Genomic DNA, 27,596 nt, shown 5'->3' on the forward strand with positions numbered 1-27,596 from the left:
TTAAAAATTTGAATCCTTTGAGCCTATTATTGCGGTAGTGCTAAGGTCCTATTGTTGCGGTATCGCTCTCCATAAGAATTTCATGCAATACCGCAACAATAGGACTGACCTTCAACAAATATCGCAACGATAGGCAACTGCGTCCTATTGTTGCGGTAGTTTGATTTTATTGTGATAAAAACAAAACAACATATGTTCAACACAATTGACGTAATATTTACGAAACTATAGTTAACGAGCAACTACTACAATGTGGAAATCGACTACAGGTAATTTTTGAAGAATTTTTGTAATGAATTTTGTTTTGACACGGTGCTTAACCCCTCCATAATAGGTCGTTTTACCCTATTAGGTGGGAATTTATGTGGGGGCGAAAATGGGCTCACGTACGCTTTTCACGGATGACGACAGACTTGAGCGGTTGGTGGGCTTTCCACTCCAACTCGTGATTTCTTGATTTTGCTTTAATAGCACTTTCACGGGTCCTCAGTCTAAGACTGGCAAAAAATATCCCTCCGCGGCGCCCTCCTCGGACGCCGCACTCCATGCAAAAATAGACTTGGATTGGAGACTCACCGATTCGATGCGACTTACTACAGTCGATGACCTACGGGGTAGGTTCGATGCTCCTTTGCCGCCGGTTGGATTAACCGACTGGTGGACTTCGTCCACGTTGAAGTCCCCAGAGCTCCCTTAGACCAGTATGGTGACGGACCAGTCTACTTCCGACGGGTAGTCGGTGGTCGGGAATTTTCCGTCCGTTGGGGGAACAGGTATCGCGCTTGGGTGTGTAGAAATTCAGCGGGTTAGAAGCCAATATGGCTAGACGAAACAAATAAGCACAGGCACAACTAGCACAATTAGAGCACGATGGACTACCTTCTATCTTGGCTTTGATTTCCACTATCGCACACAATTTCACACCGCACACGTAACTTTAACCTACTGTTGAACGAACAATTATTTAATTAATCAATTACATTTAACGTCACTAATAGGACCTACTTTTGGCAAACGAAACACTAGCTAACAAACGCGAACACTTCTAACTTTACGGAAAGTCACGGACGAAATGATCGAGTCTGTGAATCCTCAGATTAAGGAAGGTGGGACTCGGACACAACCGGAAGTACGTCATTTCCCGACCCCTTTATCGGCACGATTGATAATTTGACAAGATCGTCGCGCTGCTATCCCTTTCCCACCTTATCCAGAAAACAAATGGCTTCGACCGTGGAGAGCTTGGCTGATTGATAGTGCCCGTTTGCATACGTCAAGGGACAAATATGTACAGTTTATTGGCGATTGAAAGACGGAAATGCTTACAATCTACCTTAATTATAATAAACTTATATACAAAACTATTTACACTTTTCCTGACTGCTACAAAGTTCAGTCGGAAATTCCTTCCGTAATTCCATCTGGAATTCCTTCGGGAACTCCTTCGAGATTTCTGTCGGGAATTCTTTCGAGAAAGCCGTCAGGAATTCCTCCGGAAATTGTGTCGGGAATTCCTTCTGGAATTTCGTCTGGAGCTTCTTCGGGAATTCCCTCGGGAGTTCCTTCAGGAATTCCTTCGGGAATTCCGACTGTTGTTCCGTCAGAGATTCCTTCATGAATTATGTCACAAATTTCTTCGGAAAAAACCGTCGCGAATTTCTTCTAGAATTCCGTCAGGAACTCCTACGGGAATTGCGTCCGGAATTCCGTCGGGAATTCCTTCCAGAATTCCGTCGCGAATACCTTCGAGGATTCCGTCAGGAATTTCTTCGGGAGTTTCTTTGGAAGCTCGTTCGGAAATTCCGTCGGTTTTTCCGACTGATGTTCCTTCGAAGATTCCAGGAATTATGTCACAAATTTCTTCGAAAATCCGTCGAGAATACCATCGTGAATTGCGTCAGGAAATCCTTCTGGAAGTTTAGTCGGAAATTCCTTCGGGAACTTCTGTCGAAAACTCTTTCGAGAAAGCCGTCACAAATTCCTCCGGAAATATCGTCGGAAACTCCTCCGGAAATTGCGTCGGGAATTCCTTTGGGAATTGCGTCGGGAATTACGTCAGGAATTCCGTCTGGAATTTCGCCAGGAAGTCAGTCGGGAGCCTCTTTGGGAATTCCCTCGGGAATTAAGACTGTTGTTCCGTCGGAGTTTCCTTCGGGAAATATGTCACAAATTTATTCAGAAAATCCGCCGAGAATTCCTTCGGTATTTCCTCCGGGAATTCTTTCGGGAACTCCTTCAAGATTTGTGCCGGGAATTCTTTTGAGAAGCCGTCAGGAAATCCTTCGGAAATTGCTTTGGAAGTTTCTTTGGGAGCTCGTTCGGGAATTCAGACTGTTGTTCCTGCAAAGATTCTTTCGGGAATTATGTCACAAACTTTTTCGGAAAATCCGTCGAGATTTACTTTGCAAATTGCGTCAGGAAATCTTTCTGGAAGTTCAGTCGGAAGCTCTTTAGGTAAGTCCATCGGGAATTCTATCGGGAACTCCTTCGAGATTTCTGTCCGGAATTCTTTCGAGAAAGCCGACAGGAATTTCTCTGGAAATTGCATAAGAAATTCGTCCGGAAATTGAGTCGAGAATTCCTTTGGGAATTGCGTCGGGAATTATGTCAGGAATTCCTTCTGGAATTTTGTTGAGAATTTCGTCAGAAGCTTCTTCGGGAATTTCGTTCTTTCGGGAACTCCGACTGTTGTTCCGTCGGAGATTCCTTCGGGAATTATGTCACAAATTTCTTCGGAAAATCCGTCGTGAATTTCTTCGAGAATTCCGTCAGGAACTCCTACGGGAATCGCGTCCGGAATTCCGTCGGGAAATCCTTCGAGAGGTCCGTCAAGAATACCTTTCAGAATTCTTCGAGAATTGCGTCGCGAATGCAAGCAGGAATTCTGTCGGAAGTTTCTTTAAGGGCTCGTTCGGAAATTTGGTAGGCAATTCCGACTGTCGTCCTGTGGAGATTCTTTCGGGAATTATGTCACATATTTCTTCGGAAAATCCGTCGAGAATTCCTTTGCGAATTGCGTCAGGAAATCTTTCTAGAAGTTCAGTTGGAATCTCTTTCGGTAATTCCGTCCAGAATTCCTCCGAGAACTCCTCCGAGATTTCTGTCAGAACTTCTATCGAGAAAGCCGTCAGGAATTCCTCCGGAAGTTGCATCGGATCTTCTTCCGGAAATTGCTGCTGGAATTTCGTCGGGAATTCCGCCAGGGGCTTCTTCGGGTACTCCGACTGTTGTTCCGTCGGAGATTCCTTCGGGATAATCCGACGTGAAGTTCTTCGAGAACTCCGTTAGAAACTCCTCCGGGAATTCGTCCGGAATTCCGTCGGCAATTCCTCCGAGAGTTCCGTCGGGAGTACCTTCGAGGATTTCGTCAGGAATTCCTTCGAGAATTGCGTCGGGGATTCCGGCAGGAATTCTTTCGGGAATTCTGTCGGGAGTTTCTTCGGGTGCTCATTCAGAAATTCCGTCGGTTATTGCGACTGTTGTTCCTTCAGAGATTCCTTCGGAAATTATGTCACAAATTTCTTCGGAAAATCAGTCGAGAATTTCTTCGTGAATTGCGGCAGAAAATCTTTCTAGACGTTTAGTCGGAAATTCCTTTGGTAATTCGGTTGGAAATTTCTACGGGAACTTTTGTCACAAATTCCTCTAGAAATTGCGTCGGGAATTCCTTTGGGAATTTCGTCGGGAGCTTCTTCGGGAATTCCGACTGTTGTTCCGTCGGAGATTCCTTCGAGAATTAAGTCACAATTTTTTTCGGAAAATTTGTCGAGAATTCCTTCGTGAGTTGCGTCGGAAATTTTTCCGGTGATTCCGTCAGAAATTCCCTAGGGAACTCCTTTGAGATTTCCGTCGGGAATTTTTCCGAGAATTTCGTCAGGAATTCCTCTAGAATTTGCGTCGGAAATTCCGTCTGGAGCTTCTTCGGGAATTCCGTCGGGAGTTCCTTCGGGAACTCCGACTGTCGTTCCGTTGGAGATTCCTTCGGGAATCATGTAACAAGTTCCTTCGGAAAATCCGTCTTAAATTCCTTCGAGAGTTCCGCTGAGAATTCCTTTGAGAATTCCGTCAAAATTTCCTCTGGGAATTGGGGCGGGAATTCCTTCGAGATCTCCGTGGGGAATTCCTTCGAGAATTCCGTTGGAAATTCATTCGGGAATTCTGTCGGCAATTCCATAGGAGTTTCTCTCGGGATTGCCATCGGGATTTTTTTTTCCGGAATTTAGTCGGGAATCGTTTCAGAAATTCCGTAGTAAGTTCCGTCGGGAATTTCTCCAAGAAATTAATCGGGAACTCCATCGGAAATGCCATTTGCAATACCTTTTGGAATTGATGTGGTGATATTTTTACGAAGAATTTGCAATTGCCTGCATATTCATTCGTTCCCGTTTAGATTATATTTATAGTTTAATTTGATCGTTAATCTTTTCAAATGCGATTGTGATTTGATTACCATTCGATATATTTTCTCTATTCATAAACCTTCATTTTTGACGGAGGTGGTTGATTAAAATTTGATTTTTTTTTCTGATATATTCAATACTTTCCTGATGGGCATAAACAAATGAGATAAAACAAATCACTTTATTGCAATAAATCGGCAGTTCATTCTACTTGAGACATAATATTTACAATAAAATATTTACAATACCATTAGTTATATATTTTCCAACTTTTTTTAGATAGGTATGTTACGTTCCTGGCAATGGAAATCTTCCTATTTATGCACATCTATTTATAAGCAACACTCAACGTCTTTCGAAACCGATATACATAATCCGATACCGAGATCTGCTGAGTTCGAATCCTTTCACTCCCGTCGTCGCCCGTATACCATAATCAACACATGGAGGGAGTGCCGCACGCATGTTGATTCCTATTTATATCCTTTCCGCCCTCCGTTCGATAGAAGTAAATCTGGAGAAGGAAAGCCAATCAGCCACCCGATTCTACTCCCCATTTCAAAATCCTCAGAAGCGCAAAGGCAGCAATCTCGTTATTTTTTGTTCCGACCCGTTGAACCATTCATTGCCATTATCGGACTTACTGGATATCGTCTAATGTGATTCCTTCCTTCCGTTTTTTCCAGCTATGGAACATCCCATGTACGAAAACAAAACATACACGACCGATGGATTTACTCATGAATGCTACTGGAAATCAAGCGGCAAATTCGAATTCTACAACACTGATAATCTGATCCATCAAAACTTTCAAACGAGAATGAACCATCGTCACTTTACGACGCCGTCGTCCAACCGAGCCCCCGGTGGTGTTCCCCCACCATTCAGTGACAGTGGCGGCGGCGGCGTTGGTGGGGGTAGTGGCGCAACAAGCGGCTACGGTGGCGGCGGCGGTGGCGGTGGTGCTGGTGGAGATTCCTCATACTACTCAACGGCGTCGGCTGGGCACTATCCGATGGACGATGGAGCCTACAGTGGCTACAACTCGTACCAGCACCAGCCGTATCAATCGAACACGACAACGACCGGGTCGGACGGGGCCATTCGGTCCACTCGAAAGCTACCGAACGTGGGCCCGAACAAGTCATCCATGTCGGCAACGCCATCGAGTGCAGTGGCGCCGGTTCGGAATGGAAAACGACAGCTTCCAAACGTGCAGGGCAGAAGCAGTTCGTCTCTCGCCAATCCGGACTACAGTTTGGCCAGACAGTCACCCGGAGCGAGACGATTGCCGGTTCCGCAGAGAACGGTGAAGACCGGAGTCGGCGGGCAGCCACCACTGATCGATAACTTCAACATCGATCTATCTGTGAAGGTAAGTTGACTTTGCATGGTTTTGTTTAATATCGATAACGATTTTCTTTATTTTTGTAGGCCCGTAAAAGCATTTCCGGTTCGATGGACGAAGACAGTATTAAGCGATTGGGCAACTCGATTAACTATTTCTGTGATATGTCTCAGAACAAAGAGAACTTCATGAACAGCTCATCGTTCTACGTTGATAATGACGATATGGATGAGTACTGCTTCAGCGACTTCATGGTCACGTCCCAAATAACTGTTTCTAGTCGCAAGATCAAGAAATTGCCAAAAATGCCAGTTGTCACTCAGCAGAACCAATATCCGCGTACTTCGCAGTCCATGACGTACATAGCGTCAGATGTTAACAGCGGTTATCGGAACTCTACCGCGAACCACGACGCATCATACAACAATCCGTTATTCAGTGACTCGGATTATTACAATGACGATAACGCTTTGCCGTACAATGATAACGTGCCAGCGTTGACCTACAATGACGTACCGGCAATCACCAGTGGAAATCGGAGCACGTACTCGACCGCTGGGGGTCCCTCCAGTATGACAAACCATTATTCGTCCTACAATGATCATGACTCCATCATGATGAACGGAGAAGATCGTGGCACAAAGGCAAAGAAAATGTTGCCAACAATCAACCAAACAAGCAAAAACCAAGGACTGGGCTATCCGTACAAGCAATCAACATATCCGACGACGACGACGGGTTCAACAATCAGCTACCGCGACGACAGTCAATATAATGGCTACAAAGATAGCTACGACAATCATGGCGTCGTAGAGAAACGGCACGAAGCCGTCACCAAGGCCAATCTGATGAACGACCGCGTCAGCACGTTGAAAGGCCGAAGCAGCCGAAGTACCACGCCCGTATCCAGCAGCTCCAGTGGCAAAAGCGACCCCTACGGCAAACAGCTGCCCAACACGACGTCCAGCGCGTCCAACTACATGGACAGCTACCAAGGCTACGATGCCATGAACTACGTAGCAACGACAACTTCCGCGGCCAACCAACACGTAACCAATCAGTATTCCAGCTCCACCACCCCGAAACAGTTGCCAAAACCAATCCAATCAGCCAACAAGTCCAGCAGCAACTACCTTGCCAGTCCGGACAAGAAGCCACCCCTACGTCGGTCCCCGGAGTTGTCCGATCCGTACGACGATCACCTGGATCCGTACGATATGAGTGGTTCCCATGCGTACTCGTCGCCGCAGGTCTCCACGACCAAGTCAAGCCAGCTGGAACCGAGCTCATACTCGAACGATCGACGTGTCAGTTCGTACGGAGATGTCCATCGCAACGACCCGATGGGCTACGACAGCGCGGATCCTTACGATGTCCATCAGGATAATCCGGATGCGTACGGGATGGGGTCTGTGGTGGATGACACACTGCTGGACGATACGATGATACCCGTTACGTCGTCTTCGTCGACGCTCCAGCCGGCCACCAAAAAGCCCGGCAAGGAGGGCCAACAGAAGAAACAGCTGCACTTCTTCGACGAACGGGAGGAATGCTTCGACGAAGAGCTGGAACAGTTGGAACAATCGGCAAACGAGAAGCAGCAACAGCAGCAGCAGCAACAACAACACCAGCAGAGCCCGATGATTGACGGGCAACCGGATAAGGTTGACCCTCCGCTACTGACCGGAGTGGATGCGGTGGCGGCGGACATCGGTAAAGATATCACACAGCTACAGGGCAAGCGAGAGAACTTCAACGCCCGCGACAAGTGGCTGTGGGCGTACGATCAAATCATAAACGTGAGTACAAACACTAGATGGCTGGGATTGTTACTATGCAGAATTGAGGTTTATTTGTCGATGTGGGGTTTATTTATTTATATGATTGTAAACTATGACGTACATTCAACGATAATGAAATGAAAGAAAACGGAAACGTGGAGTATGAGAACAACGCAAACTGCGTCTACGCTGGCTGGCCAGACACGCTTGTTATACACAACATAGAGCAAGCGATAATGTGAGATTCAACATTGAGTGGTAGATTATTATATTCTTCCGGTGTACGAACAATGCCATGTTATCAGATAGTATTTCTATGAGTAAACGATAAACAATTCATTATTGAAATGAAAAACATTTTTAAAACCAATAAACAGTAACTATCTATCAATCTTTGATTGAGGATGCAAGACACTGGCATATCGACGGGTCATATAAGAAACATTCTTACTTCTGGTATCAATGTTTAAAAGAAACGTCACCTTGAACAATTCTGATTTTGATTGAAAATTATTGATTAATCTGCATTAGCTTTATTCCTCAATCAAGCCTTTGGGATGATTTTGATAAACTTGATACCTCAAAAAATCTCGAAAAAGCATTCTAAGTTAAGGTTCAAAGCGATTTTTTACCTTAGTACTCGTTCAACTACTTTTAATCGCAGTGAAAAATAAACCCCAGATAATCGCACCTTAATAAAGTTGAAAAAAAAAAGAAGCTGTTATGGACTTTTTTTTTTGCTCGTTTGAGGCTCCGCTTTGTAGGCCACGTTTTAAAGCTCCGCGTTGGGTGCCATGTTTTGTTCTTTTTGTACAAATATTCAATAGACAAACACTGCATTCAACAAATTAAACAATAGACGCTCCCTTTTGGTACCCAGAGAGAACGGCAGTCTGGTGCCCTTTATGAGATATGATGAGACGCTGGTTTATCAGTCGCAACGAGCTCGGTGGTCTAGTGGCTATCGCTTCTGTCTTATAAGTGGGAGGTCGTGGGTTCAATTCCAGGCTCATCCCTTTTATACTTTATATTTCTATCTTAGCTTAGTTCTTTCTGTGTTTCAAGTTCTACCAAACGATTCCTACTGTTATGACCTTCCACACAATCCCAAAACCTCCCGTGGCCTCCTATGAGATGTCGTAGAGTTCTCTGCATCTTTCTTAAGTAGGTGTCCAACTAACCATCCTTCCCCTTCCTCAGCATTCGCAAGGACGTGGCCAGGACTGATCTCGACAATTGAAGAGTGCATTGCTTCCATCTTAGAGACAATGATTAGTCCCAAATATATATCTGTGGTAACGGATGAAAGTGATGCTACTTCTCATACAATAGTCGTCTTGGCTTGTACCACCTACGAATTTGTGCGAATCGCTAATGATGAGATGCTGGTTTATCAGTCAATCCCAATAAAATTAAGGTAAAACTGTTTTAAACTAAAAAAAATTTTTGCTCGCATTTTCAGAGGCACATTTCTCGACATAGAAGTACCCAACGGATAATTATCTTCTTTTAATTTTGGATTTGCTGCGTCGCAGCAAGCATAGAAATAAAGAAATCCGGTTTCTCTTTGCTTCAGTATTGATAGTGGTGCAATTGAAATCGCAAGTTGAATCAATATTTGATTCCGAAAAGTTCATTCTTAAAGAGCTACTGTTCTCATGTACCCGTTTTTCATTAGGGATACTAATCCTACTTCGGCACCTCGAATAGATTATTGCCATTTGGCATCAATAATTTGTGTCTGGAGCCCTTCACTACGTAAGCATATCTTGGCAGTAAGTATTCTGATCGCGAGCAATAATCTCTGTCGCGAGTTTTTGTTGATTCTATGAATAAAATGGATAAATTATATTTTAGTTCAACACAACAATAATATACAAGTGTGTTTTTGCTCAAGCATCAGTTAGAAGCATGTTCCGATAGTGTTTTAAGCCAATCTGCAAATAAACTCGCGAAGCTTCACGAATATTTTTCGGGTCAAAAACAAAAGGCAAAAAATGTTCACGAGTCTCCTGTCATAAGACGAGTTTAGTACTTCTTCTTCTTCAATGGATCTACATTTCAACTGGAACTTGGCCTGCTTTTCAACTTAGTATTCTATTAGCATTTCCTCAGTTATTAATTGAAAGCTATTCTATGCCCGCCATTTGCATGAGTATGTATCTTGTGTGTCAAATAGGGGAACGGTTCGGCACTTCATCTCATTGCTCCCATTTCCATCCCATCAAAAACATAGCAATGAAAAGGAATTTGGTTTGTTTTTTATTTTTGTGATTTTTTTCAGCAGTGAGCACGCATGTTAGCAAAAAGAAGCGACAAGATTGGTGTTTTATTTCTTTGTTTTGCGATGTGATGAATATATGTTCAATGAGATGGAAAACGGAACAATTCCCCTACAATGGATACACTATGACCAGGTTGCCGAGAATGTTTTCAACACGAAAACATCCTAGACCAGACCGAGAATCAGAAGAAAAGTTTGAGGAACTCAACTTTGAGTACGAAGTTGCTTTTTAACTCAAAAGTAGGTAGTTTTCTGACTCTTTCTCATGAATGATATTATAAACAAAGAGAGCTGCATCGACCCAACGTGTGCTGTTCCGTGAAAGAAGTCAAATTTGAATTGTTTCCACCATAGCCCTGGGTGAGTGAAAATAACATAAAAATGAGTTGGTGAAACCTCATAGTGGGTGAAAATTCAACACGGGAGTAAAAGCAAAGTACTTACTTTTGGCTTCTTCCACGCAAGGGCGGATTTGAGTGAAAGGAACCATAAAGTGAGTTGATTCGCGGTTCCGTGTACTTCTGGTCTTGAGGAGTAGGCTAACAAATTTCCACCACTGACTCACACTGGTTGAAATCCGGGTAGTAATCCTACGGATTCTGGACTGAAATTCTCTGAATGTCCGAATAGAAATATTCCGAATTTCGACCAGTGTTGGGAAAAACTCAAATCTCAAACTCATGATCGATTAAAATCAGCGCCGTAGCGTGCAGTTGGCCGGGTAGTCCCCCGTCAAGGGCGCCAGCCCTCAAAGGGGTACCTGAATCAAGAATTACGGGATGAGAAACAGAACAATGTTTTTCGTTACATGGCCAAATAATAACAAACCGACCACAAAGTTCAAAGGTCTAGGCGGAGATATTTCAAGAAATCTAATATTTCTTCAATTTGAAATAAACAAGTCGAATGATTTGGTCTTAACTTTGACTGCCATTTCGGTTTGACCTGTTTGACCGGTGTTGACCAAAACTGCAAAAGACCTTTTTCTCTAATGACTTTTATAGGGTAGGGGTAAGGGTAAGGATGGTGTAGACTTAAGACAAAAATTATCATCTTGGTCACATTTGACTTGGCGGAATTACGATAAGCAGTGATAATGTGCCTACTTTGATTATCATTTCTCAAAGCTGCCGTAGATTAGCAAAATCTGTCCGCAATACTTACAGCATGTGCAGGCCTGGCAGCGGGTCACTTTTTAGTGACTTGGTCACTTTTTTCGGGCTAGTCACTAAAAAGTCTCTTTTTTCGACCTCAAGTCACTAAAGTCACTTTTTCTCGCAAAAAGTCACTATTTTCAACTATTTTGAAACTATTGACTAAGATTTTTTATAAGGCTTTGTGTATCCATCGGAAGATGCTTTGTTCATGGCGGAAATGAAATTACGGACCTTGGAAAAATGATCGCTCTGTAACTTCGCCAGCCATTTAACTCGCTGCTCTTATTGGCATTCCACCAGTAGCTAATTGAAGGTGTTTTACGTCACAATTTATTAATTGGTATACAGTCATGCAAGCAGGAGACCTGTCGATTTCGAGTTTATTTAACTCGAACTTTATGCAGTAGGGGATGGTGGGAAGACTTGATTCTTCCCTGTTTTACCAAGAACTAAAGTAGTATTGGTATAGCGTATTTTTATAATAGATCCTGAAGACATATGATCGTTATGTTGCGAGTTTTTTTTTAAATTGACAACCTTATTTACTGTGTTTTGTTCCTCCTAAAGATGTTTTTTAGTGGCCACGCAAAATTGAAACAACTTCTCCCAATATTGGTCATTATGCTATCATTTTTTCACAGCACAAATCCATAAATATGCTAAATGACCTTCATTGATAAAAATGCCATCATTACACCACAATTTCAGGATATTTGGATTTTAGGTTGTTGCCTCAATTTGAGCAGACTTCCCTGATTTGTCTTAAAAATACAAGAAAGTTTAATTTGTTCTCAAGCGGCTATTTTTTTTTGTAGATTTGACAGATGTGATGAAGGGTTTGCTCTTTGCTTAATCATTGAGTATCATAGATATCATAGAAAGGCGATCATCAAGTCTCCACAATTTTGAAGATTGTATGTACTGTCGAATTCCACAGCAAAAATCATTCATGAATACGCACAGCAAGTCGGAAAACCTGCGTATTTTGAAGTAAAAATATTTAAAAGTTCAGAGTGCATGGTCCTCATTACAAGAAGGAGGTCGAGGGTTCAGTCCCCGGCTTGTCGTACATGAATCTCCATAATTTTTGTATCGTTTTCTACTAAAACGATCTGTACAAACGATACTGTTGCACTAAATTTAAAAAAAAACATCCGTTTCACCTATGACAAACCGTAGAGTTCTCTGCATCTTTCTTAAGTAGGTGTTCAGCTAATCCAATGATCGAAATTTTCACTCATTCTCACGAGAAGAGAATGCTTATTTACGCAGATTAATAAGAAATAATTTTCAGAAAAGAAAAACAGGTGTTTGATAACCATATTTCGCTCACTTCCAGTGGCGTAAACATTTGATTTGCTTGCAGACTACTCATAGTTTTGAATTGTCCTGCTTTTTACAGATATTGAGTAAAATTTCCGTGGGGTTAAAAGAGAGGGCAATACAAATTTACTTAGTCACTAAGTAGATAAAAGTTAGCGAGTACGATTTTCGTTTCTCTTCTGAATTCGTTCTAAGAGAAAAAAATGGTGAGTGAAAGATGTTTTCCGCCACAAATTACGAAAAAAATATTCTCCTTCGACCCAAAAACGCCTGATTTCGTTTCATCGAACTTGCTGATCCCGTACTAAAATGAAATTAGAAGTCACTATTTGGTCACTTTTTCTGCAACTGAAAGTCACTATTTGGTCCCTTTTTTCGTCAGCTTTGGTCACTAAAGTAACTATTTTGAGTGGCTTCAGTCGCTACCAGCCCTGAGCATGTGCCAAGGCATGTGCTATCAAAGCATTCATAGCCTCACTTCACCAAATGGCCTTCATGATCCGACCACTTCAAAGTTGGATGTTATTGACTCAACAAAGTACTTCCAAACCACTAACAGACCCATTTTTATGTTGGATCTTTCTTGATTCGAAATCCGATAGCGCTTTCGATCATCGACATTTGTATATGATTTGTCACGATTTTCAAATCCCTTTTCTTTGCTTTTTTTTCTAAATTTTATTTAATGTGTTTTCATAATTCAGGATTAAGTTCTTTTCTCTGCGATGTATGTACTTGCAAGTACAGCAGTTCCTTCCATTAAGAGTAATAAATAACCGTTAGGACACTATGAACTGTAAGTAAATAACTTTCATCAATATTAATTCTTCCAATTCTTCTGGATGTTCCAACAGATTCCATACGAGGATCCAGATATCCCCACGACTCTGCAAAGCTTCTTTGAAAACATTTGAAAACTCTCAAGGGACATACCGCCTAATATACTGCTTGTTATATGAAGCATCTTCAATCCACTAAACATTTTAATCTCACTTTTTTACAAGCAAGCCAAGATGAAGAAAATCTCGTTTTTAAAAATTTATAAAACTTTAAGGCGGCATTCAAAATGTTATTGGAATGTGAAATATTGCACATTTTTCCTTAGTAAAAAAGGGGCCCTCCTTAGCCGTGCGGTAAGACGCGCGGCTACAAAGCAAGACCATGCTGAGGGTGGCTGGGTTCGATTCCCGGTGCCGGTCTAAACAGTCTCGACTTCCCTGGGCATAAAAGTATCATCGTGTTAGCCTCATGATATACGAATGCAAAAATGGTAACTTGGCTTAGAAACCTCGCAGTTAATAACTGTGGAAGTGCTTAATGAACACTAAGCTGCGAGGCGGCTCTGTCCCAGAATGGGGATGTAATGCCAATAAGAAGAAGAAGAAAAGGGGGGCGCCCAGGAAAAATTCCCCAAAGGGCGCCGGGAATCCACGCTATGGCTCTGATTAAAATCAATCGTGAGCTAAAACGCACCCAACGCAATCCCCAAAAAATCATTCATAAAGTGAACTATCCATTTTATTCCATTGTTTGATTTTTGTTTCTATTTGATGTAAGCAATTAATTGATGTTCATCACATAGAGCATATAATATTGGTGCGTGTGCAAACAAGAAAGTGCACCTAGATTGATTTTAAACGCTTTCAGGAGCGAAATTATTTTTCAGCGAATAAGTAAAACGTTGCGACTGGGCATGGAAAACTCGGGCGGGATGCTTTTCTTCGAAATTGTAAACGCGTTTGCTCACCCGCAAGGGTGAGGGTGATATCTTATAACGGTTTTACTTACATTGGTTTTGACAGAATTACTCCAACTATTAAGTAGAAATTTTCTGAATTTTGAACAGATTTTTTCTGAATTTTAGACAAACATTGTTCGGACAGAAATTCTCTGAATTTCGAAAAGATCTTTTTTTCTTTATTGGTATGATTTTTTAATTATATTTTAAGTTCATCACATGTTTCGAACAAAAATTCTTTGAACTATGGAAGGAAATTTTCCGAATTTCGGACAGAAACTCTCCGACTTTCTTAGATTAGCTTAAGCTGACTGTACATATCAATCGTCGCTACTGAATCTGTGCCAAAAAGTCGAAAAACAAAAGGTCTAAGAGACAAAAGGACGAAAAAAGGCAAAAGAAGTAGGAAGAAAGGAGAAAGAAGGGAAAAGCGGGAAGAAGGAATAAAGAAGAATGATTAGTAAGAATTAATATAGAAGAAGGAATAAAAAAAGGAAGAAAAAGAAGGAAAGGTAAAAAAGAAGGAAAGGTAAAAAAGAAAAAGGTTGAAGGAAGAAGGAAGAGTGAATAAAGAAGAAATAAGGAGAAAGGAATAAGATAAAACGAGGGAGAAAAGGGAGAAAAAAAAGAAAGAAGAAGCCATAAATAAGAGGATAAATAAATAACGAGAAAAGGAAAAAGGGCGAAGGAACAAAAAAGAAGGAAGAAAGAATGAAAGACAAGGAAGAAAAGAATGGAGTATGAAAAAAGAAAAACGATGAAGGAAGATGAAAAAAGAAGAAGCGAGATGAAAAAAGGAGAAGGAAGGTGGATAAGGTAAACGGAAGAAAGAAGAAGGAAGAAACAAGTAGAAACAAGGAAGATGGAAGAAAAAAGGAAGAAAATGGAAGAAGGATGAAGGAAGATTGAAAAAGGAATAAGGAATAAGGGAGGAAGTGGAAAGAAGAAAGAAGGAAAAAAAGAAGAAGAAAGAAAAAGGAAATAAAGTCCTTTTCAACCTTTTGTCATTCAAACCTTTTGTCCCTTAAAATTTCTGTTTTTTTTACTTTTTGTCCCTAACGCGTGGCCACTTTGTGATTGATCAGAGCTGGTGCAAATTGCACTTCCAGCATCTCGCAGTTACAATAAGCACGGAAAGAAGTTGTGTTGGATGGGTGGGGTAATCAGAATTATATCGCGATTCACTAACACTAAGAGACTAAATTCTACTAATTAGTACGGATATTTTAAAATACAACAATGTTAGCTCTTCTTCACCTGGCCTTTTAGATTAAGTTGAAGATTATAGTTATTAGAGGTCAACTGATTTTTGATTTTTTTTATATTACGGAGAGGTTCGTTGCCATACAAATCCTTGAGACGATATCGAAGTCTAAATTCAAATGATCATAACATATTTGAGAACATAAGCACAAGACTCATTTATTTTTCCCTGCTCGTTAAGCAAGATCGATCCCTCCAGCGTCATAGAGTTCGAAACGCGGTAACATCGATTGGTTACCAATAAATTTTCAAAATGTGGCCTAGTTTCAGCATTGCATGATTACTTGGGTTCATAATTTAAATCCTTGCAATACCAAGCGTCTCCATGTCTCCTCATCCAAAAGGCCCTTATGACTGCTCTAATTATTCACTCTGTTACTGAATCAATTGTATCACATGCATCCCGAAGGGATAACATTGAAAGCGTTTGAGCTAGCACGGGTCTGAAAACTGAAGCCAATTTCGACAGACAATTTGCTAGGTTTGCTGAGTCTTTCCAGTAAGCTAACTTGAATTTGAAAACATGTATTCTCAAAAGTGTAAGCTTAAGTTTAGGCACTAATATCTAAGTAACAAAAACAACTTGTTTCAAAATCTGAGTTTCAAAAGTGGTCGAATAATAGCAGTGCAAGAGTTGTATGAAAACATATTGCTTTCTGATATTGTTTGAAACGTGTTTTCGGTAAACAAATCTCATCAAAAAGTCTAATTTTATTACTTACTTACTTATGGATCCTGTACACCTCCGGTGGTGCAAAGGGCCGACTTGAAAGATCTCCATCCTGAGCGTTGCCCGGCTATCGCTTTAACCTGTTGCCAGGTTAGATTTCGGTTGACTTTTTTTTCTTTATTGAGGCTTCGCCGCCGCCTGGGTCTGCCTCTGCTGCGATGTCCCGCTGGGTTCCAGTCTAATGCTTGTTTACAGATTTCGTTTCCGCCCCCACGTAGAGTGTGACCGACCCAGCCCCACTTCCGATCCCGAATTTCCGTTGCTATCGGCCTCTGGTGATAACGACGATGGAGCTCGTTGTTTGAGATCCAGTTGTGAGGCCACCAGGCCCGAATTATATACCGCAGGCATCTGTTAATAAACACCTGCAGCCGTTGAGTGTTCTCCACTGATACACACCATGTTTCGCTAGCGTAACAGCACAGATTTCACGTTAGAGTTGAAAATTCGTATTTTGGTGCGTTTACTTATCTGCCTGTTTTTCCAGATATTTCTTAAACTAGCAAAGGCAGCCCTTGCTTTCTTGATCCGTGCGCCTATGTCGATCTTGGTACCGCCGTCTGACGCCATTTGGCTACCAAGATATTGGAAGCTTTCAACATTCTCCACTGGTTGCCCGGCTACTGAGAAACTGGAAGGAGTAACCGTGTTTACATCCAACGATTTGGTTTTGTTGACGTTGATGACTAAACCTGCCGAAGAGGAGCGCTCGGCAAGGTCGTTGAGCTTACTCTGCATATCAGAGCGCCGTTGCGCGAGTAGTGCAACGTCATCCGCCAATTCGAAGTCGTTTAGGTGCTCCATGGTTATAGGCTGCCATAACAGCCCGCGGTTTGGTTCACGGTCAATCGCATCTACCAGAATCTCATCGATTACGATGAGGAACTGTAACGGTGATAGGATACATCCTTGCTTCATACCAGCTACGACCCGGATAGGGTCGGACAGGACCCCATTGTGCAGCACTCTACACGAAAAGGCCTCGTACTGTGCTTCGATGAGGCCGATGATTTTCTCAGGAACCCCTTTGCGTCTCAGGGCGTCCCACATATTCTCGTGATTGAGACGGTCGAAAGCTTTTTCGTAGTCAATGAATACCAAGTAAAGGGACTCTTGGAATTCGTTGACCTGCTCCAAAATGATGCGGAGCGTGACAATATGGTCCACACAGGATCTTCCGGCACGGAATCCGGCTTGCTGCCGCCGGAGAGTCGCATCGATCTTCTCCTGAATCCGGGCTAGGATAATTTTGTACAGAACTTTGAGAACGGTACACAGCAACATAATGCCTCGCCAGTTATCGCATACAGTCAGGTCACCCTTTTTGGGCACCTTCACTAAGATACCTTGCATCCAGTCCACCGGGAAAGTTGCGGTGTCCCAGATATTACGAAATAAACGATGCAGTAGTTGAGCGGATGTCATGGGGTCAGCTTTGAGCATCTCGGCTGATATGCGGTCGACCCCTGGGGCTTTATTCGATTTCATGCTTTGGATGGCTGTTTGAATCTCTAACAGTGATGGAGCTTCGGTATTGACGCGTGTTATACGTCGGATCCTAGGCAGATCATGCCGAGGTGGTGATGGCCTGGCTGGCACTTGAAAAAGTTGTTCGAAGTGCTCGAACCAGCGTTTTAGCTGGTCAGTTGGGTCGGTCAATAACTGATCATTCGCGTCTTTCACAGGCATCGTTGCATTCATCTTCGCCCCGCTTAAGCGTCGTGAGATATCGTAGAGGAGGCGAATGTCCCCGGTTGCGGCGGCTCTCTCTCCTTCGTCGGCCAGAGAGTCTGCCCACGCTCGCTTGTCCCGTCGACATGAGCGTTTTACTTCCTTCTCAAGAGCCGTGTATCGTTGACGGGCTAAGACTTTGGCTCCTCTGGTTTTCGATCGCTCTATCGCGGCTTTGGCTTCTCTTCGCTCCTCCATCTTCCTCCAGGTCTCATCGGTGATCCATTGTTTTCTCTGGGTGCGTAGTTCGCCCAGATTGTTATCTCTGGTGGCGATGAAGGCATTCTTGATGGCGGTCCATTGATCTTCCACGCTGCCACCTTCCGGAATATCTGCAGCACGCGTCTCCAGTTCTTCAACGAAGGACCGTTTCACCGTGGCATCTTCCAGTCGGCGTGTGTTGAATCGTCGTCCAACTCTTTCCTCCTGCCGACGAATCCGCGCAATGCGCAGGCGTATTTCGCCGATGAGGAGGTGATGATCAGACGCGATATCGGCACTACGTTTATTCCGTACATCAAGAAGGCTCCGTTTCCATTTTTGGCTGATGCAGATGTGGTCGATTTGATTTTCTGTAAAGCCGTCACGGGAGACCCACGTGACCTTGTGAACCGGTCGATGAGGGAAGAGCGATCCCCCGATCACCATGTCGTTTACCACAAAATTCTGCGAAAGCTCTCCGTTTTCGCTCATTTCTCCGAGACCATGGCGTCCCATAATGCGCTCATGGTTCGAGTTGTCGGATCTGATCTTCGCATTTAATAAAAAAGACGTCTGTTCTGATGGCTCGTCCAGATGAAAGAGACCTTTAGTTTATTTTTTGATCATCTTCTTAGCTTGAAGCGTTACGTGTGTTACGCTTCTTTGATGTATGACAAGATGGTTTGACCAAGGTATTTACAATCATATAGATGTTTCAGTGTGGGTGACACAACAGCTGTTCCCCCTTTTTAATTAATACATTAGTATTAATATTTCAAAAAATTCGAACTTGAAATATCATTTATCAAACTTAACAACTTCAAATGAACTTTAATCCTAAATCAATTCACTTTATCGATAATTCATCACTTTGAACTTATACTCTACGAATAACTGAACTCCGGATCTTCCTTTCGCTGGTGAATCCTCTTCGATCGCCGTAGACACACGTTCGGCAAGTCCGCCGAAGTCGCGTTTCACTTTCTGGCCTTTGTCGGAACCCTAGGAAATCCCCTGAATTCAGATCCGCTTCCAGCGTTATATTCTTCGGTGTCCTCTTCGTGTCGTTCTTCAACTCCAGTTCGTTCTTCGACCGTAGCATCTCTACCACCCGTACCGACTCCCAGCCACACGTTTTGTCTCGGCTGCGGAGTTTGCCCCTTGTAGCACCTAAGCTGACTTCGGTGGGCCATGGTGAGAGCGCTTCCAATTGCTATCTGGAAAGTGTTAATAGAAAAACGTTTGAGAAACGTTGCCTTTATCCATTTATTCGGTAAATGATGATGAACATTTCGATACCATACAGTATCTCCTTCTGTCAGTGTGTCTAAGCCGTCATTCGACTTTCTCGGCATATTAGACACATTTTTGTCATCATTTATATTTGTAGTTTGCGGTACTTGTAAATAATTTCTATAAGTCTTTTTTGGATTCAAAAGGTCCAAAATCGTTTTTGGCTTAAAAAGAAATATTTTCTCCGAGGGAAGTTGCCCATCACTCGAAACAATATTATTTCTATAATTCATTAGAAATATGTTTATCTGATCCTCCAAATCAACATCTTGCAAGTCTGGTTCTAATAAAAACTTTTTCAATACTGTTTTAACAGTTCTCACCAGCCGTTCCGCCTGCCCATTACTGGAGGGGTTATAGGCTGGGCTTTTCAAAACTTTTATTCCCTGTTTTTCAAGAAATGCTGTGAATGAGAATAAATTGAATGGAGGACCACCGTCCGATACCAGTACATCTGGTAAACCAAATATAGCAAAATAAGCTACCAATTTCTTCACCACTTTTGCACAATCCGTGCCCTTCTTCATCCATTCTACTTCCAACCACTTTGAGAAAGAATCAACAATCAGTAGAAAAGTGTGGTGAGAAAAATAAAAGAAGTCAATGTGAACTCGGCTGAAGGGTCTTGTAGTAGGTTTCCAGTTGGATAAAACTTTTGTTTTTGGTACTATTACCATACTTCCACATACATCACAATTCGATACATACTTTTCAATGTCTTTATTAATGCCAAACCAGTACACTTGCCTTCTTGCCAATTGTTTCATTTTAACTATTCCTGCGTGGTTGGCGTGTAAAAGCTTCAAAATTCCGTTTTGCATTTTATGTGGAATTACCACCCTGTTCTGGTACAAAACGCACCCTTCAACAATTTCCAAATCAGTTTGATTTGCAAAAACGTCCATAAGACATTTATCCAACTTTTTTGGCCATCCATCACGCAAATATTTCATAAGTTGTTGTAAAAACTCGTCGTCCTTTGTCCATTTGGCAATCAAAGCAAAATCAATGGGTAATTCATCACCAAAGTTTATACTTTTTATAAACTCATGATCTAACTCAATAGGAACCTTCTGCTCTAATGGGAATCTCGAACAAAAATCCGCGTTTCCCATTTTGCAGAAGGTCTGTACTGTATTTCAAAATCGTAAATCGAGAGTTCAAGTATGTATCGTTGGAGTCTTGTTACAAATATGGAATTTTTCCCTTCTTTGCCGAAAATCCCTATCAATGGTTTGTGATCAGTATAAGCAATGAACCTTTGCCCATATAAATATTTATGGAATTTTTTAATAGTACAAACCAAGGCCAAAACTTCCAGATGAAGAATTGGGTAACCTTTCTGCGCGTCATTTAACGTAAAAGAAGTAAAACTAATAGGCTTTTCGATGCCTTCTATCACATGTGCAATTACTCCTCCTAGGCCATAGCCTGAAGCGTCTGTTACTACTACAATGTCTTTTGATGGATCATAAAATTCTAAAAAACTGGTATTAACCAGTGCGTTTTTGCTTTCTTGGAACGCTTTTTCACAATTACCGTCCCAAACAAATTTAGTATTTTTCTTCAATAGTTTATACAAATGGAATAACTTGATAGACATATGGGGCACGAAACGATTGTAGTAGTTGATCAAGCCTACATATGAAATTTTGTCTGGACTAGGTAGTAACCCGTTTTCGCTGAGAATATGGCCCAAATATGGCAATTCTGACACAAAAAAATTGCATTTCTCAACATTTACTTTAATATTTGCATTTGCGAGTCTTTCCAAAACAAGAAACAATTGTTCACGACAAGTCTCCAAGTTTTCACCTGCTATGAGTACATCATCAAGATAAACATAAACATTTTTAATCCCTTCTAAAATTTGATCCATAACCTGTTGGAAGATCGATGCACTTGAGGAAGCCCCCTGAGGTAAACGATTATATGTGAACAACCCCTTGATTGTGTTAATCACCATAAATTTCTTAGAACGTTCAGTCAATGCTAGCTGTGTATAAGCTCCCTCCACATCTAGCGTACAAAAAACTTTGCAATTTGCCAATTTAGCGAACAAGTCGGCTGCTAAAGGTAAAGGGTAAGTATTTGGTATTAAAACTTTATTTATAGAAACTTTACAGTCAATTACGAGTCTTATTTCATTATTCTTTTTCATAACTACAACAACTGGTGATGCCCATTCACTAGTCTTTACCGGTGTAATCACATTTTCTTTTTCTAATTTTGTCAAATAATCCAGGACTTTTCCCCTCAACCGATAGGGTACATCATAGGCCCTTTGAAAAATAGGAACATCACTTTTTAACACCAAATCAGCCTCAAAATCTTTAATGGGCGTTGAAAAATTTTTCATAAACACTTTCGCAAATTTGCTTTGAATTTCCCCAATAATACACTCTTTGTTCGCTGAATCTACCCTATTCACCATTTGATCACTAAGAAAATTGTTCCTCCATCGAGGAAAGAAAACATCAAGCCAATTTCGGCCAAATAAGGGAATAAATTTAAAATCAGTATTTAAAATTAAAAGATTCATTTTCATTTTCAATCCATTTAGATTCACTAAAGCATTTGTTTCCCCTTCAATTTTTAGTTTTGATCCATTGACAACTAGTAGGGTAATTCGCCAAATGTTGAACGGCTAATTTCTTCGCCTATTGTTGAACGCACGTGCATTTCTTATGGGCGTTCAACAATAGGAAAGAATTTTAGCCGTTCAACATTTGGCGGTTTCCCCTAGTTGCTTATCACTCATAGTTAAGGGCTTTTTGAATAACGAAAAATATTGAGATTTTCCCATAACAGTTACACTAGAACCACAATCAACCTCCATTTGTACCAAACGATCATCAATTGAGACATTTATAAGACATGGTTCACTTATTCTATTGAGAGACGCAACACACATACACTGCAAATCACCTGAATTCCATTCATTATCATCGCTGTCATCGTCAGCTCCCTGAATCGTCGACATTCTGCCCATTAAGGTGCTCAGGTCTTTCTCTGCGCTCGTACCCGGTTTCGCAACATCCACGAACTTTACCGCATCCCTTGTAACGAACCTTCGGGTCGTTACATTTATTATAAATATCATTGTCTAATTGTTTCTTGTTTATTGGTTCTTACACGTTCTTGCTTGTTAAACGTTCTTTTTGTTCATGACTTCAAATATGATAAACTAAAATTAAAAGTTAGTTAAATAAAATAAATGTAAATGAAATAGGAAAAATAGAAAAGGTTGTACCAGTCTAATTTGAAGAACAGAAATTCACAATATCAGTTCATTCGCGTTCATTTCTGCATTTCCCCTCAATAAAATGGTTAATGAGATCTAAGCCAGGTGGTGAGATACCGTGGGATTAAATTGCGTAAGCCACCCAAGATTGCTTGATCCCGCAAAATTTGCATATGAGCTTCGGCGTGCATCGACCTGTTGGGATTCTTTTGATAATTCTTTGACCTTTCCCGAAGTCCCTCTCACATGGACAGAAAGGTGGCTAACTTAGGCTTTTCGTGTGAAGAGACGCGAACATGCGCGAAAATGATTGTCATGAGCATGAGAGCAACCGTCGGTATCGCGAATTTACCTTCGTGATTTCCTGTGACGAAATTAATTCGGCGGTTAATCTGAGGATTATGAAGCGGATCAGATTCACTTCGAACTGATCCGTGGAAGAGGCAGGAGTGGCCCAAGTGTTCTCGCGCCGTGGTAGTTTTTCAAAGGTATTAGCTACATTAAATGTGTTCAACCAGTGAATCTTTCAAAACCTTTCCCAAAGAATGCGATCTTAAACCCTTTCCCATAGTTCTAGCTAGTTAGTCGTGTGTGCAAAGGTTACGAACGGTGTGTTATCGTGTGTGCTGGTAGCTCAAAGCAGGTAAATGTGCAATTTAGATGATGGGTATAGTGCAGTGCTGACACGTGCAATATGCAACGGTCTTTGAATGTGTTTAGATTCGTGACCACGCCGACACGACGCCCGACAACCCACACCGAACCATCGAGGCCATTCTTGACCCCACCATCAGATTGCGAGGTTCTCCCGGGGCACGCCGGAAGGGGGACGCGATCGCCAATCAACGCGCGCCCTAGGCAGGGCATCACAGAAGAAGAAGAAGAAGAAGAGAGAAGGCAACCGTTTTTTCGTTCCGTTGGTGACGACCGACGGACATCGACGCACGTGCCGCGTCGCGCCAAACCAATCGATGAGACCGTAAGTTTTTCTATCCGGAGCAAAGCCATCCGTAGGCAACAACCGCAGTCGCAGCATCATCAGCTAGCCCAGCTAGCCCAACCGCCAACCGCCGGCGAACCGCGAGTAATCTACCGCCATCCATACCATCCACCACATGGACGCGCCGTCGTACTAGTCGTCGCGTCCATTCTCAAAGTGAGTACTCCTTTCTTTAATCCATGCGCATGTGATTTTCCGCCGCAACATAGCCCATACTCCGTTGCTAGGCGAAGAAATATGTTGAGAACCGATTACATTAGTTGAGGCGTTTGCGTAGCAAACGAGAACGTTGCACGTTTCTGTTGAGTGAACCACACCAGGAGAGCACACACGATAGGAGGTTAGGGACCGACCAATTAGGCCTTAATGGGAAAGGTGTAGAATTGTAGAAGCGAAGAGACAGGCAGAAGATGAACCGAGAAGAACACTAGTGTTTGTAATTCAAAAGCTCCAATAAATTCTGGATAAAAGCTCCGTTGTATTTTTGATGTAGTGAAACGTTTCAATAAACACTACCGGCAATAAATATATACTCTATTCGTTATTTGTGGTCCCGATGAAGTGAAACTGGTTGAGAGTATTTAATGTAGTTCGTTTTCGTTGTAGTTTTTTTGTAGTATTTTTCTACTGGGGAGGTTGGCTCCGAAACCAACCGGGCAACTCCTTAATTCGACACGATTGGGTTGAGGGAAAATTTGGTCGCTTTACCAGTGATGATGGCAATTATTTTATTAAGCCGTTACTAGTAGCGTCCTTCACAGGCGCAATTTAAGTTAGCCACCTGTCTTCCATCCAAAATTGGGAAAAAAGGAACCTTCGTCCTCTGAGGGTCTCAACGGTCGGGCACATTTAGACACGGTCGATGGTCTCCTACGGGAGTGGCGCATAAGCCATCGTACTTACCTACCTAAAAAGGGGAAGACGGTCCGGCGTACGGTTATAACTGGCGCCCCACGTTGGGCGCCAGTTATAACCGTACGCCGGACCGTCTTCCCCTTTTTAGGTAGGAAAGTACGATGGCTTATGCGCCACTCCCGGAGGAGACCATCGACCGTGTTGAAATGTGCCCGACCGTTGAGACCCTCTGAGGACGAAGGTTCCCTTTATCCCAATTAAGTATGAAAGACAGGTGGCTAACCCAAAATTGCGCCTGTGAAGGACGCTACTAGTAACGGCTTAATAAAATAATTGCCAGTTACCTAATTACAACAATCGTCGGCCAGTGATGAAACTGTGTGGAGGGTTTATCATCACTGGTAAAGCGACCAAATTTTCCCTCAAAACCAATCGCCAGTTCAGAGTTGCCCGGTTGGTTTCCAGGCCAACACCTCCCAGAAGAAAATACTACAAAAACTACAACGAACACGAACTGCATAAATAATACTCTGGCCAGTTTCACTTCATCAGGACCACAAATAACAGTAGAGTACATATATTTATTGCCGGTAAATGTTTTATTGAAACGTTTCACTACATCAAAAATACGAGCAGGAACTTTTATCCAGAATTTATTAGGGCTTTCAATTTACTAATACTGAGTGTTCATCTCGCTTTCATCGTCTACCTATCTCTTCGCTCCTACCATTCTACACCTTTCCATTGATGCCTACTCGGTCCCTAGCCTCCCTATCGTGTGTGCTCTCCCTGGTGTGGTTCACTCAGCAAGAAAAACGTGCAGTGCGTTTGCTACGCAAACGCCTCGACTATTGTGCTTCTTAATCGGCCCTCAACATATTCTCACGGCCGAGCCGTGTCTTCGCCTAGCAACAGGTATTGGCTATGTTGCGGCGGAAAATCACATGCGCATGTATTTACAAAAAGGAGTACTCACTTTGAATGGACGACTTACGCGGCGTCCATATGATCACTTGCGGACGATGGCGGTACAACACTCCTACACATTACACTTATAAGTGAGCTTTCTTCAATGAAGATTTCCTTTTTGAGCCTGTGCATTAGCTGATCGATTAATTGAATAAGATTCCATTGGCAAACTAGTTGAGAATTTTTACGCAAATGACAGACAAATTTTCTCTGGGTGCCTTCGCAGAACTATTTTCTGGGAATCTAAAAGATCCAATAATCTTAATAGAACGCTTGGGAATTTGGTAATTTTTAAAAGATTTCTGAAGCAGATTCCTCCGGGAATCTGAAGCAGATTCCTCCGGGAATCTGAAGCAGATTCCTCCGGGAATCTGAAGCAGATTCCTCCGGGAATCTGAAGCAGATTCCTCCGGGAATCTGAAGCAGATTCCTCCGGGAATCTGAAGCAGATTCCTCCGGGAATCTGAAGCAGATTCCTCCGGGAATCTGGAGCAGATTCCGCCGGGAATCTGGAGCAGATTCCGCCGGGAATCTGGAGCAGATTCCTCCGGGAATCTGGAGCAGATTCCTCCGGGAATCTGGAGCAGATTCCGCCGGGAATCTGGAGCAGATTCCTCCGGGAATCTGGAGCAGATTCCTCCGGGAATCTGGAGCAGATTCCGCCGGGAATCTGAAGCCGATTCCGCCGGGAATCTGGAGCAGATTCCTCCGGGAATCTGGAGCAGATTCCTCCGGGAATCTGGAGCAGATTCCTCCGGGAATCTGGAGCAGATTCCTCCGGGAATCTGGAGCAGATTCCTCCGGGAATCTGGAGCAGATTCCTCCGGGAATCTGGAGCAGATTCCTCCGGGAATCTGAAGCAGATTCCTCCGAGTTTCTGGAGCAGATTCCTCCGAGTTTCTGGAGCAGATTCCTCCGAGTTTCTGGAGCAGATTCCTCCGAGTTTCTGGAGCAGATTCCTCCGGGAATCTGGAGCAGATTCCTCCGGGAATCTGGAGCAGATTCCTCCGGGAATCTGGAGCAGATTCCTCCGGGAATCTGAATCTGGAGCAGATTCATTCGGGAATCTGGAGCAGAATCCATAGAATAAGGACGGGCCTCCTCCACTCTATTTATTATTACACTCCTACACATTACACTTATAAGTGAGCTTTCTTCAATGAAGATTTCCTTTTTGAGCCTGTGCATTAGCTGATCGATTAATTGAATAAGATTCCATTGGCAAACTAGTTGAAAATTTTTACGCAAATGACAGACAAATTTTCTCTGGGTGCCTTCGCAGAACTATTTTCTGGGAATCTAAAAGATCCAATAATCTTAATAGAACGCTTGGGAATTTGGTATTTTTTAAAAGATTTCTGGAGCAGATTCCTCCGAGTTTCTGGAGCAGATTCCTCCGGAAATCTGGAGCAGATTCCTCCGGGAATCTGAAGCAGATTCCTCCGGGAATCTGAAGCAGATTCCTCCGGGAATCTGAAGCAGATTCCTCCGGGAATCTGAAGCAGATTCCTCCGGGAATCTGAAGCAGATTCCTCCGGGAATCTGAAGCAGATTCCTCCGGGAATCTGAAGCAGATTCCTCCTTGAATCTGGAGCAGATTCCGCCGGGAATCTGAAGCCGATTCCGCCGGGAATCTGGAGCCGATTCCGCCGTGAATCTGGAGCAGATTCCGCCGGGAATCTGGAGCAGATTCCGCCGGGAATCTGGAGCAGATTCCGCCGGGAATCTGGAGCAGATTCCGCCGGGAATCTGGAGCAGATTCCGCCGGGAATCTGGAGCAGATTCCGCCGGGAATCTGGAGCAGATTCCGCCGGGAATCTGGAGCAGATTCCGCCGGGAGTATGGCGCAGATTCCGCCATGAATCTGGAGCAGATTCCGTCGGGAATCTGGAGCAGAATCCGTCGGGAATCTGGAGCAGATTCCGTCGGGAATCTGGAGCAGATTCCGTCGGGAATCTGGAGCAGATTCCTCCGAGTTTTTGAAGCAGATTCCTCCGGGAATCTGAAGCAGATTCCTCCGAGTTTTTGGAGCAGATTCCTCCGAGTTTTTGAAGCAGATTCCTCCGAGTTTTTGGAGCAGATTTCTCCGGGAATCTGGAGCAGATTTCTCCGGGAATCTGGAGCAGATTCTTCCGGGAATCTGAAGCAGATTCCTCCGGGAGTTTGAAGCAGATTCCTCCGGGAATCTGGAGCAGATTCCTCCGGGAATCTGAATCTGGAGCAGATTCATTCGGGAATCTGGAGCAGAATCCATAGAATAAGGACGGGCCTCCTCCACT

The 27,596-nt window shown here is 42.9% G+C and overlaps 1 protein-coding gene and 1 long non-coding RNA gene across 5 annotated transcripts in view; both read left to right on the forward strand.

The window, feature by feature from the left end:
- LOC134207909 (protein unc-13 homolog B) overlaps positions 1–27,596 on the forward strand; it is a 332,680-nt gene that overhangs the window by 62,033 nt on the left and 243,051 nt on the right. For all 4 annotated transcript variants that reach the window (XM_062683973.1, XM_062683974.1, XM_062683972.1 and 1 more), the window contains exons 2-3: positions 5,087–5,775; positions 5,835–7,547. In XM_062683973.1, the coding sequence (XP_062539957.1) occupies positions 5,089–5,775; positions 5,835–7,547 (2,400 nt within the window). In that variant the 5' untranslated portion in view covers positions 5,087–5,088. The remainder of the gene's footprint in view (positions 1–5,086; positions 5,776–5,834; positions 7,548–27,596) is intronic.
- Positions 22,930–23,637, forward strand: LOC134217720 (uncharacterized). The gene is made up of 3 exons (XR_009981141.1): positions 22,930–22,981; positions 23,065–23,136; positions 23,214–23,637. It is a non-coding gene; the product is annotated as an uncharacterized LOC134217720 (long non-coding RNA).

The sequence above is a fragment of the Armigeres subalbatus genome, chromosome 1 (genome assembly GCF_024139115.2).
Source record: "Armigeres subalbatus isolate Guangzhou_Male chromosome 1, GZ_Asu_2, whole genome shotgun sequence".
NCBI classification, from domain to species: Eukaryota; Metazoa; Arthropoda; class Insecta; order Diptera; family Culicidae; genus Armigeres; species Armigeres subalbatus.